This window comes from Phyllobates terribilis, unplaced genomic scaffold, assembly GCF_046119375.1.
Source record: "Phyllobates terribilis strain yellow unplaced genomic scaffold, ASM4611937v1 Scaffold_2__4_contigs__length_985480577, whole genome shotgun sequence".
NCBI classification, from domain to species: Eukaryota; Metazoa; Chordata; class Amphibia; order Anura; family Dendrobatidae; genus Phyllobates; species Phyllobates terribilis.
The window spans coordinates 104,480,298-104,494,088 of NW_027362762.1; the positions used below are offsets into that span (position 1 = coordinate 104,480,298).

At 42.1% G+C, this 13,791-nt stretch overlaps 1 protein-coding gene across 1 annotated transcript in view; it reads right to left on the minus strand.

Moving 5' to 3' along the window:
* Positions 1-381: 381 nt before the first annotated feature.
* The window catches only part of USP12 (ubiquitin specific peptidase 12), a 55,445-nt gene continuing 42,035 nt past the window's right edge, over positions 382-13,791 (minus strand). The window contains exons 4-9 of the mRNA XM_073662466.1: positions 13,117-13,346; positions 10,955-11,031; positions 9,448-9,531; positions 5,017-5,214; positions 4,381-4,459; positions 382-2,001 (exon numbers count right to left, since the gene is read on the minus strand). Of these exons, the coding sequence (XP_073518567.1) occupies positions 1,900-2,001; positions 4,381-4,459; positions 5,017-5,214; positions 9,448-9,531; positions 10,955-11,031; positions 13,117-13,346 (770 nt within the window). The 3' untranslated portion in view covers positions 382-1,899. The remainder of the gene's footprint in view (positions 2,002-4,380; positions 4,460-5,016; positions 5,215-9,447; positions 9,532-10,954; positions 11,032-13,116; positions 13,347-13,791) is intronic.

The following is a 13,791-nucleotide window of genomic DNA, read 5'->3' on the forward strand; positions in this document are numbered from 1 at the left end:
CGGGGGCGTTGGGCTTCCAGCATCGCAGCCGTACTGAGCCGACAGCGGATGTGACAATGGCTGACAACTCTAACTTTGGTACTTAATTCGGCATAGAACGAGAATCTCACAATGAATAGTCATTAACTACAGTAATCCAGGACATCGCAAACACGTCTCCATCCGTCCATCATCCTCGTTACACATTATATTCCCAGCACTCCAGGCCCAAGGCATTTATGTATCACTACCTTACACATGTGTATATATATTGCATACACGTGTACATATGCACAGTAAAATGCCTTTATTGGCCATCCAATAATCCAAAAATTCCTAATTATATTGGTATATTAGCAATTTATTTTGTACTATTTTTTTATTTTTTTAACATTTTATAAAATAGTTTTTGTACCAACCAATTCCTCTTAAAAAGGATAAGGCGTCTCTATGGAAATGTTTTAGTAAATTTGGCAGTCCTTGTGAAAAAAAACAAAAAACAACTTAGTTATTCCTCCTGGAAACAAATCAATTGACAAATCAAGTGTTTATTTCCTTAATCCATGATGTTGCCCAGATCTAATGTGCAGTCTAGTCCTGCGTGGAAGCTGGACCGAGGCAGTCTTCACTTCTACGCCCGGCATCCTGGGGGTCTCTAGGTCCCGTGGTGTCATCACTAGTAAGGACACGAGACGCCCAGGATGCTGGGTGGAGGATGTTGGGGGTAGTTGTGAACAACCCCTGCGCTGGCTGACTGGACGGTGGACCAGGGCGGCACAAATCGCTTTCCTCAACTAAAACAGTCAGTAGTGACTTCACTGCAGACACCAATGACAAGGGGCCAGCACTTTTCTGTTATCAATTTATTGATATATTTCCAGGAGGAGCAACTGTGCTCCAAAATTGGGAATAGAAGCAGATGCGAGGCCTGACTGGTCCTCCCTAATGCCAAATTGAAGGAATATTCTTCTGTGTATACACATTTTTCTCAAGCATTGTGACCATTTATCATGTTCCTCTGGCAGCCTTTGACCAATAAATTAAGCAAAAATTTACATTAAAAGTTTAGTGACTATATTTTGAGCAGGAAAGAAAAAAAAATTAAATTCAACTGTAGACACCAAAAGGTCAACATTTGTGCGAAAATAAATTATTACCATTTCTGGTGCCTCCACCCCTCCCCCCACAGAAAAAAAAAAAAAAAAAAAGAGGGGCGATAACAGACACCCATCACTGATCCCAACGCTTATCATCTGAGCATACTCTATAAGCTTCTCCAGGCATTCAACAACCTGACTCGGGCTCGTCTCTACTGTCCTTTTAAAGAAAGGCAATTGCGGTTGCTGGGCGCAAATATATATAAATATATATCTATTTTTTTTCTCCTTTTTTTTTTTACAGCGGCTTACGGTTTTTTTTTTTGTTTTTTTTTTCCTCGACTTTGTGGTGTAGAATGGATAGTGTGGAAACGCACAGGCTTCTGGTTGTGACTTCAGGAACACTCCACGTAGCTGAAATAATGACGAACGACAAGAATCAAACGACTGGAGGTCTGATCCACCGATTGGGAAGACCACCTCTGTTCTCGGTTTTTCGCAGTAGTAGTGATGGGACTTTATGGTGAGCGTGATTCCTGAGAGCAAATAAATCAATTCTCGTGATATGAGTTTTCTTTGTTTCCTTGATCCATGTTCTTTGCTTCGGCGTGTGCAAACTGCGCTAATGCCCCCCTGAGCTCCCAGTACTCCAGGCTCTTCTCATCTGTAGTAGCAGATACATATATATGTCACCTGTACACATATATCTAGCCGTATATGTGTATGTATATATACATATCTAGTGATCAGTGCTTTCTCCTTGCTCCAACTGTACAAAGAAGAAGAAATGAGGCAGAATGTATGTCTTTGTCACAGTTCCCATCTAGTCTCGAGACTGGTAGAAGAGAATATACCCAGATTCAGAGTTCTTAGAGATGTCGGACGTTAACCCGTAGAATTCTTCTATCGCTTGTGCATCTATTTTCTGCAGAAATAAAAAACATGGGAATTTAATAGACGGCAATAAAAACAGATTTGATCAAATGTACAACTAAAGGGTAAGGGTATGTGCACACGATGCAGAAATGCTCAGGATTTTTTCCTGAGCGTTTCTGCATCTCTCTGGCAGGAAAAAACGCATGCGGATTGTACATGCGGATTGTACATGCGGTTTCCTGCCAGGGACATGCGGAAATGAAGCGGTCTTCACTTTCATTTCCGCATGCGGGTTGACAAGCGCTTCCCAAGCGATTTTAGCATCACTTGGAAAGTGCTTGTCAACTTCACACTATATAAATCCATGCAACCGGCATGGATTTATTTAGTGTGTGAATGTCAAAAAATAAAAAATAAATATATACTTTACCCTCTGATGGCCCCCGGTGTCCTGCTTCGCTCGGTCCCGGCTGCCGGCAGTTAAGACTTTAGGACCTTCCGACGTCAGCGTCACGTGACCCGTCACATGACTGACGTCAGCAAAGGTCCTTCTTCATTCAACCGCGAAGTGCCGCGAACTAAGCAGGAGCGCTGCGCGGGCCGTCAGAAGGTGAGAATATATATATTTTTTATTTTATTCTTTTTTTTTTTTAATGGTACCTGGGTCTGGATGAGAGTCCTCTCATCCACACCCGGGTACCATCCGCACATTAGACCGCATGAAAAGCGCATCAACATATACAGTGATGCGGATTCCATGCGGTCTAATGCAAGTCAATGGCGGCAAAAGAGCAGCGTTTCCGCAAAATTAATTGACATGCTGCGGATTTGACATGATGCGGAAAAATCCGCATCATGGGCACAGCACATGCGGATTTCAATTGGGGAACATTGCTGCCCTTCTACCATGCGTTTTTCATGCGTTTACGCAACTGCAAAAACGCCGCGGAAACGCATGAAAAACGCATCGTGTGAACTCAGCCTAAGTCACTTACACAATAAAGAAAAAAAAAAAAAGTGTTATCCATGGATTATTGCTTTCGTTTTTTCGCCAAGTAAAGGGGTTTTTCACTTTCATAAAGTGGACTCCAAGCACTAGCATGCATGTAAAATATAGAAAGATGGCACTCATCCTAATCCACCCGATTTCTGCTTTTTGGCAGCAGCAGTGAAGGCACGACTACAACTCGCACCACCGCTGCAGCCAATCACTAAGTTCAGCGGTTCTGCTGATGTAGACGGCACGAGCTGCTTAGCTCAATGAGTGGCGGCAGCTGTTGATGTAAGACCACAACAGCCAAACCACAGAAATCAGAGCCGATGCTGGACCCGGTGAGGACGGTACCACCGTGTTTTTTTGTTTTATTTTTATTTACATGGCTGCAAGTGTTTGAGGTTCACTTTGCAGACAGTGTAAAACCCTTTTAACTTCAATGGACAGAGTTGTCTTTGCAACACTAATTCTGGTTAATAAAGGGAAGTCCAGTTCAAAGCTCCCCATTCTTTCCCCTCAACGGGCCCTATAAAAAGGCAAGGATATACCAAGAGGGTTATCAAACACTGAAAAAGCAATTGAAGGAGAGTGAAAAAAAAAATGCAAGGGAGGGGGAAGTAAAAATAAAGAACCTATTAAAGGGTTATTCTCAGGTTCTAAAGAATTAAATTGCAAAAGTAGCTTGCGGTTACACTCTGCAATTTTACTCATTTGTTAAAATTACTCACCGTTCTCTAAAACGGAGGGATTTTTAGGTTACTGGCCACCTCTGCGGTCTATCAGGAGTGGCCGGTCTCCTCTTTGATACAGAACTTGTAAGTGCTGATCAGGAGTGGATCACCGGATCTGGCCAACTTCAGGGCCCAAAGCTTCAGAGGCAAAGCTGCCTCTGGATTGGAAAGTGCAGAGTTCAGGCCAGAGGCGCAATAATATCCCTGGTCTGAACCGTCAAATTATCAGTAAGGCACTGCCTCCCAGGCAATTAGGAAGCTCCTGAAGATCGATCGTGAGAACAACCCCTTTAAGCCCTCACGTCCTGGTGCCATTGCACGAGTGCTCCAAGAAGCAATATTCCACCATCTACTGAAAGCAAATCTCTGTTCTCATACTGTACCCAGGCCGGTATCTGGCAGCGGTCACATGCATAGATGAAATGTCAGAAAGCTGAAGGGGATCAGCAGTACTGGAACAGCGGGGGCTTCAACGGGCAAGTAATGCCTCATACACATATAGGAATTAAAAACCCTTTCAAATATAAATGTCAATAGGTTCCTGGAAACATTTTGCTTAAAATCAGGTGTAAATATTCACTATAAGACAAAAATCAAGAAATTCCAATTTTACAGAAATTTCCCCAGAAACTCTCCTCTTAGAATTTGATGATCAAAAATGAATATGAAAAATTAAATTTTGTCTCACTGAAAAATCACTTACCTCTACAATGTCATCATCAAACAACAACCAGAAGTCGTGGCTCTTCACTATTGCAATATAATGTCCCCTGTTAGGACCACTGTTAAAATAGGGGTAGAAAAGAAAAAAAAAAAAAGGAACAATGAATTTAATATTACAGAACCTGACAATTCAGTAACTTTACTGTTACATAGAAGTCTATAATTGCATTAGATGAATAGAGCCACGTCTGTCCATCCTCGCACTGTGAGAAAGACCACCTAAGATTGTGTGCACATGTCGCCTCTTTAGGCAGAAACCCGCCTGAAAAAAAAAATAATGTAAAAAAAGAAGAACATATACACTGCAATGCCAAAACGACTTGCTGTGCATATGATCGGCCTTTTATAACTTTTTTTTAATCACATCTAGTTTTGAAAGCAGTGAAATGGCTAGAAAAGGTGGCAGGTCCATGCCGGAGGCGGCTTCTGCTTGGGAGCCACTTGGGGATGGACGCCCTTTGCTGCAGAGTTGAAATCTTCTGAAGTGGCAGAAATCAGAACGTTCACCATTAATCTAGACGGCAAACAAGGTCTACAATGATCAGGAAACTACAGAGAACGTCTGCGAGTTTAGGCATCTACTACAACACAAGATCCTCACATAATGCCATCCTACCTTCCACAGTGGACAACCACAGCGACTAGGTCATACATTCTGTCTGGGTTGGTGGCATCTCCCGATGTGTTAAAAAGTCGAAGCTCTAAAGGAAAAACTACTCGGTATGAGAGCTTAGTATATCGATGCAGCTGGTCCATGTACTTGAACCTTTTTAGGTGAAGAGCTAAAATCATAGGCAGCTTTTTTACTTTCATCCTAAAATGGACAAATACAACACGATTAGATAAGAGAACGATTATCTGGACACTAATGGTTAACAAATGAGGCGATAATCTCCCGCTTTTGGCATCTCCTCCTTTACTTCCAAGAGCCACAACTTAACGACATAGCTGTAGGAGGATTTTTTTTTTTTGTGGGTCAAGTTGTAATTTTCAATATTCACTTTACCTTCTGTACCTTATAAAGTACTGCGAATTAGGGAAAAAAAAAACAGTAAATATACGTAATTAAATAAAAAAAAAATATATATATATTATATTATATATATATATATACATATATATATATATATATATACACACACACATACACACACATTTATATATATATATATATATATATATACACACACATATACATACACATATATATATATATATATATATATATATATATATATATATATATATATATATATATATATATATTATATACACATACATACACACACATATATACATACATATATATATATATACATACACACATACACATACGCAGTGCCTACAAGTAGTATTCAACCCCTGCAGATTTAGCTGGTTGACACATGCAGAATTAACTTGGCATCGTGACATTTGTACTGTAGATCAGCCTGGAAGTGGGAAATGCACTGCAGCAAATTTTTTTTTTTTTTTTTTAAAACGTTAAAAGTTAATTCAGAGTGTCATTTATTATTCAACCCCTCAAACCACAAGAATTCTGTTTGGTCCCCCTAAAGTATTAAGAAGTAGTTCAGGCACCAAGAATAATGAGCTTCACATGTGTGGATTAAAGATCTCTTTTGCCAGCCTTTTCTGACTATTTAAGACCCTCCCCAAACTTGTGAACAGCACTCAGACATGGTCAACATGGGAAAGACAAAGGAGCATTCCAAGGCCATCAGAGACAAGATCATGGAGGGTCACAAGGCTGGCAAGGGGTACAAAACCCTTTCCAAGGAGTTGGGCCTACCTGTCTCCACTGTTGGGAGCATCATCCGTAAGTGGAAGGCTTATGGAACTACTGTTAGCCTTCCACGGCCTGGACAGCCTTTGAAAGTGTCCTCCTGTGCCGAGGCCAGGCTTGTCCGAAGAGTCAAGGCTAACCCAAGGACAACAAGGAAGGAGCTCCGGGAAGATCTCATGGCAGTGGGGACATTGGTTTCAGTCAATACCATAAGTAACGTACTCCACCGCAATGGTCTCCGTTCCAGACGAGCCCGTAAGGTACCTTTACTATCAAAGCGTCATGTCAAGGCTCGTCTACAGTTTGCTCATGATCACTTGGAGGACTCTGAGACAGACTGGTTCAAGGTTCTATGGTCTGATGAGACCAAGATCGAGATCTTTGGTGCCAACCACACACGTGACGTTTGGAGACTGGATGGCACTGCATACAACCCCAAGAATACCATCCCTACAGTCAAGCATGGTGGTGGCAGCATCATGCTGTGGGGCTGTTTCTCAGCCAAGGGGCCTGGCCATCTGGTCCGCATCCATGGGAAGATGGATAGCACGGCCTACCTGGACATTTTGGCCAAGAACCTCCGCTCCTCCATCAAGGATCTTAAGATGGGTCGTAATTTCATCTTCCAACAAGACAACGACCCAAAGCACACAGCCAAGAAAACCAAGGCCTGGTTCAAGAGGGAAAAAGTCAAGGTGTTGGAGTGGCCTAGTCAGTCTCCTGACCTTAACCCAATTGAAAACTTGTGGAAGGAGCTCAAGAATAAAGTCCACATGAGACACCCAAAGAACCTAGATAACTTGGAGAAGATCTGCATGGAGGAGTGGGCCAAGATAACTCCACAGACCTGTGCCGGCCTGATCAGGTCTTATAAAAGACGATTATTAGCTGTAATTGCAAACAAGGGTTATTCCACAAAATATTAAACATAGGGGTTGTATAATAATTGACCCACACTTTTAGGTTTAAAATTTAATAAAATTCAACTGAGCAACATAACTTTTTGGTTTGTAAGATTTATGCTTCTGTTCATAAAACCTACTCTCGTTTGCAGTTTGAAGGCTCTAACTTATTTGCATCTTATCAAACCAGCAGGGGGTTGAATACTACTTGATAGATATAGATATAGATATAGATATAGATATAGATATAGATATATATATTTATTATATATATATATTTTTTTTTTTCACCCATATAAATGTGAGTGTAATATATATATGTTCAAGATTATTTTAATGGTTTTTGCTATGTATACCCCCTTTATCACATGTAAAGCGCCATGGAATAGATGGCGCAATAATAAATTATTATTACTAGATGGAGGCCTATCATTTCGGGAGGGCGGTAATGTCAAGATGTGGGCAGGCTTTGCAGCGTTGAGAATCTCTCCCCCCCATATGCTCACCCACCTAACCACTCTCTCTTTCCCCCATGTACTGACTTCTCCCGTCTGTGCTCTCTTCTTTGACTTGTCTACCCCATGTGCTATCCCCCTTGCCTGCTGTCTCTCTCCTTCCTGTGCTGTGTTCTCCCCTCATGTGCTGTCCCATTTGAGCTGTCTCCCCCCTGTGCTCTGTCTCTCTCCCCCCTGTGTGCTTTCTCTCTCCCCCATCTGCTGTCTTCTCCGCTCATGTGATCTCTTCTTTGACCTGTGTACCCCATGTGCTCCCCCCCTTGTCTGCTCTCTCTCCACCCCTGTTCTGTCTTCTTCCCTCATGTGTTCTCTCGTTTGAGCTGTCTCCCCGCGCAGCAAATCAGTCCGCCGCCATCTTTGTGCAGGCAGATAGCGGCGGTCACATTAAAACTGCGCATGTGATCCTCCTGTACAAAGATGGCGGCGGTCAGTGAATCATTCGGCTGATCCCGGTGGTGGCGTGTTCGCGACGGTGTTCCGTTGGTGGTACCGCGCAAGAGGCTGGTACCACCAGCGGTTTCCATATTGAGACACCCATCACTTGGGTGTCCCAATATGGCGGTCGACGAACTTCAGCCGCTTGGAATTCTGGGATCCAGACGGAACAGGATGTGAAGACATTACAAGCCAAGATAATAATAATAATAATAATAATAATAATACACACATACACTTATATTTATTATCCGTGTTTTCTTTTTTTCCCCCACCCTTTTATATATAAGCAATATGATCCTCCGGGTCATTACAAATTTTTGCATAATGAGCTGATAATTATATTGGTATCATTTTGGGGATACATATATTTTGGTCTTTTTTTATTGCATTTTTCAGGGGAAAAGATGAAATTCTGGTATTCTGATTATTTTTTAAGCATTTGATATTTTCATAGATCGGACGCTTACAGATGCAGCGAAACCAAATATATATTTTTTTTATATAATCTATTTTTTAATTGAGAAAAGGGTGTGGATTCAGATTTTTATATTTCTTAAATAAGTCTTCTTTTCACAGATACCCATAGACTTTAATGGTAGAGACTGATCACAATCGGGTAAGTATAGGACGTGCTCCGAGTCTCAGACCATTGACACAGAACCAGTTTAAAAAGCGATGTGCGTCTAGATCAGTCAAACTCTATGGGTCAGTGTCTTGCCCGAGAAAACACCGATACCATACGGATGTGTGAATGAAGCCTAACCGAGACGAGGATCCTGAATGCAGGCCCGCCTACTAACCTCAGAAGACCCTAACAGTTATCTAAATCTAACAACCGTATTATAACATGATGGCATCGTGCCAGGGTTTGACCCTTTATAAATGGTGGAGACTGAACCCCTGGGACCCTTGCCATGACCAACAACAAGTTTCTCTATGCGGTGTGCACAGTTGACTAATATACCATCATAGTGTCTGCTGGGATCATCTTTTTAATTTGGAAGCAAAAGGAAAGTCAAGAATTTGGGAATTAGACTGGATGCTATGGACGAGCAATCTGACAACCTAATTTAAATCAATATTGCGGTTAGTCGGTAACCATAGCAACCAGGCACTCAAGAGAATTCTGTTACATTCAAACAGAACTCATCAGAATGAATGAAGCGTCACCCTCTCTACAATGACACCATCTTCAGTTAATGTATACATCCATCTATATATATATATATCTGTATACTGACTGGACCCTGTGCTGATGAAGGTCACTGTGCCGAAGCATGTTCACGTAAAGATAGAAAAATGCAGCGACGAGCACCTGCCCGATACTCAGCCAGCCAACAACAAAGTATACAAAGTCTGAAACGTTATCTCGGGGTCAGTACAGAAGTCCCCTTTCCAGCATACATCACCTCTTGTGTGCTTCCTGCTTACTGCGACATTCTTCACAGTAATACTTGTACTCACTACAGAGGGTCTCCGTGTTGCTAAAACCCCTAAGTGAATAAATACATAAAATTAATTCAAATAAACTTGTGATCTTTGACACATAATTAAAATTGATAAATCTTTACATCCCCCCCCCCATGAAGAAGTCAGGGAACCAGGTTATGATTTTCCCATACATTGGCCCTGCAAGGAAGAGATCCATACCAAGCTTACAAAGCTATTCTGTATCCATGGGGTAAGGAAAGAAAAATAAACACTCACCGAGCACGGGGGGTGTGCCGAGTCCAGTCTACATGGAGCGATGGCCAACATGCACACCTCCGCTCCATTCATTACCTATGGGACTACCCGGGATAGCAGAGAGCTGGACCCACCTGTCCTCTTATAGAAAACGCTGGGAGCATAAGGGGTGCACGGTCCACCTCCACTCCATGTAGCCAGGGCTTTGTACAGCCCCGTCCTCAAGAATGGCTGTTCCAACAGAAATGAGTAAGTTATCTAATACCCTTAAAATAGGGGATAACTTATTAAAGGGGGTTTCCAATTTTGGGACAAACCCTATCCCAGGGCATAGTTCTTTTAAAAAAGAAAACAAACAAACAAAAAAAAAACGCTTTATTCCTCCTTCCTGGATCCAGCACCAAGTCTCCATCGCTGCCCCCAGTTTCTGTTATTGTCTGACAGTGCTGCAACCGATCAATGAGCTGAGCTCAGTTACTGGCTGCAGAGCTTCTGAAACCAGAAAACCCCTTTAACTTGGTACAAACCTTTTAAAGCAAAGTTACAATTGCACCGATCTGAATCACAGCCAAAATTATAGCACAGAGCTGCATTTACAATGCAAATGCATGCAGATAGAAACACATGTCTCTGGGGGTACTGGATCTCATTAAGGAGATTCAGCTAAAGTATAAGGTCATACAGGTAATGCACCATAAAAAAAAAAAAAAAAAAAAAAAAAAAAAAAAAAAGGTCCTTTTATCAGAAGGAAGAAAACCGTCTCTCGACTGCCACCGATTCACGGTAACTACCCTATAAGTCAATATCTGACCCTTGCAACATAATATCCCTGTGATGTAGGAAGGCCAATGAAAAGATCTGACAATCTACAATGTAGTCACCTTCAATAGATGGCATTAGGAGGACAGTGTCCTTCCTTCTGGAAGAGAACTAATCTGAAACCAAATAATCCAATATATTGTAACAGCTTAGCTGCGTCACTCCGGTGCAGCAGGTTCATCAGAAATAGATAAACCTAGATGAGATAGATAAGGAATGTGTGCGTATAGCATACACTGCACTGTTTTCCAGCTTTATAGGCATCAATGGTGCATGCAGGCGAACTTTCTAAACTACAAGGTACAGTGGTTTTCCCTCTATGATAACATGAAAAAATACGGGCTGGGTAAGTGTGCAAATGATGAAGACTGAAGGCCAGTCTGCACGGATCCCGTACTGCATGATAATTACCTTAAACAGTGTGTGATCGATGTATTCTGCTCAACATCGACAGAAAGATCTAAAAAATCTTCATCTTTACTGCTTATCTGCAAAAGAAAAAAAAGATATATATATAAAAAATATTTTAATGTCCCAAAGCTTCTCAATATCCACTTTGCACAACCTCCTACCCTTTACACCAGCCGACAGGCAGCACTAAATAACCTCCGGGCAGCCGATTGGCGGTCGATTAATAGTCTGTATGCACAGCAGATGCAAACAGAGTGATCTGTAATTAGATTGCTCAGAGCATAAAGGCCACCATTGTTCTCGGCAGCACAAATCTAGCTTACACAGGATGATGTGCCGCCGAGAACAATTTTTTTTGTGTGCGCGCAAACCCCCCAAAAAAAAAAAAGTCGTATTTCTAGATGAATGAACGTTTTACCCAGTCATCGGCGGCCTGATTACAGACTATACGATTCTTGTGAAATGAATGTTCCTAAGAGCCTGCATTCATAATCTTGCAGAGTAAATGCCCATTTTTACAAGAGTCCCTTACAATAAGCTCAACAAAGTGTCCCCAGATGAGACCTACAGCAAATAGCTGTGATCTGCAGGGGAAATCTAGTGGTAGGTCTTTAATTTCTCTGAGAAAACATGAGGATCCAGCTCAAACTGTGAACAAGTTTTTATTCATAAAGTGCTTTGTGTAGGATAAACTATGAATATTGGTGGTAAATCACCTGAAACGTGTTGATGTCGCCTGTCATGTGATCCTCATTGCCGATATCTTTTATTTATCCTCCACAAAGCATTTTGTGAATAAAAGTTTGCCCAGTTTGTTGAACTGGATCTTCGTGTTTTCCCACACTTTGACGCAGCGTTTTCCGGGCTCTGAACAAACCAAAGATGTTTTATACGGCAAGTTGGATATATGTTTTTTTAACGTTCAATTTTTCTGCAGTGCCATCAAAGGAGAAGTTAAGCTTCCAGGCCCCCCATAATCATTGGATGAAAGTTGTCCCAACTCGCCAGGTTCCGCGGAACTGGGCAAGAATCTGAGATGTATAGGGGCCTCCAACTCTCCCAGAGAGGATACTAGCGGAGAGAGGGTTAGGGTCTGTTAGAAGTTCAAAGCCCGATCCTATTGTATTCAAATAAATAAATGGAATAAATGTAAGGTCTGGTCCAGATGACACCCCTGATGTGTGCAAGGTATCTGTATATGATTCTGGAGACCAGACTAGTCCAGCTCTGCCCCTGGCCGGCTCTTCACAGCGCTGTAGCAGATGATTGACAAGTCTCTATGTACACAGGAGACCTGCAGCAGTGCTGGGAAAAGCTTGCGTCAGAGTAGTTTGGTTTGGTCTCTGGCTATGATCCTTGGCCGGATCTATAAAGTAAAGCTGGGGCGATTCAGTGAATAATATACCTGGCTTCAATCATGCAGCGATTCATGCCGCAAAACGTTAGGGCAGCATGAATCGTCTGACTGGTTCCCAATAAGACTGATATGAACATGGTTATAGAGGTTTCTACAAAAAATACAATGACTATCATTTAATTATGAGTTGCTCTGCAGTTTCCTATTATACTATGTGTTTCAAAACCTCCTCATTTTCGAGATCTCAGCTTACCGTCAGCAAAACAAATATTCTTGTTTATATCCAGAAGCTTAAAACCTACCGTGATCTTTTCCATCTGGCAGTACACAGCTCATTAAAGGGGTACTGCAGTAACAAGAAGTCACCAGACACTCTTGTGCCATCTGAACTGAGCGGCAGAGCCCATGGTCGAGCGGCAGAGCCCATGGTCGAGCGGCAGAGCCCATGGTCGAGCGGCAGAGCCCATGGTCGAGCGGCAGAGCCCATGGTCGAGCGGCAGAGCCCATGGTCGAGCGGCAGAGCCCATGGTCGAGCGGCAGAGCCCATGGTCGAGCGGCAGAGCCCATGGTCGAGCGGCAGGGCCCATGCATTGACTATGGGGCTGAAGAAAGCCGAGCTCTGCACACCTCTAGTGCCCTGATAGTGACCATCTTTTCTCCAGATCATGCAGAGACACTTTCCTTTCTTGTGTTTGTCCCTCATTTCTCTTTTTTCAGGGCACATGAGTCAAATGATATCATATGTGAGTAGTTTCCTATTACATGTAAATCTCCGTAATAAAAAAAAAAAAAAGAAAAATCTCACCGTCTCACATGTAAGACATCTGGTTTCATTAGTTAACGTTCCCTGAAAGATCTCGTGCACCCAGGTGGGGTCCGGGGTGCTGTTATTGTTCTCATTATCGATATTCCCGTTGGGTATTCGGCCGTTCTGTTTCTCCTGCTTTCGCTCTTCTTGTAATATATCGGCGATCGTATTGAGCAGGTAGTTTAAAAACTCATGAGCGTCCTGTTGCATGTAGTTGTCGAAAAGCTCTGAAAAATAAACCAGACCTGGGATACAGAAAGTCTTTAAGTGCCCACAACTGGGAGACGAATCTTATGCAATATTAAAGGGTGTCGTCTAAGATTAGAAAGAAGGGTCAGGGTTTACTAAAGCATTGCGGCCCCTCAGTGTTAGTGGCAGGGCCCGATACTGTCTCAAAGACCCCAAGTACATTCATTTTGCCAAATATCAAAATTCAGAGTTAGAGTTTTAGTGCCATTTCCTATTTTTCATAGTACTGTTTTTTTTTTTTATTTTTACTTAAAGTAGATCTGTTCCTAAACTTCACAATATAAACTGCACATATGACATATGTACGGACATGAAAATCCAGGTCAGAACGGCTGTATGATTAAGACATTCATATAAGTATTTTCTGAGAGATCTCATGAGTCCAAGTGTATTCAGTCTCTGCTCACTCAGCCCAACAACTGC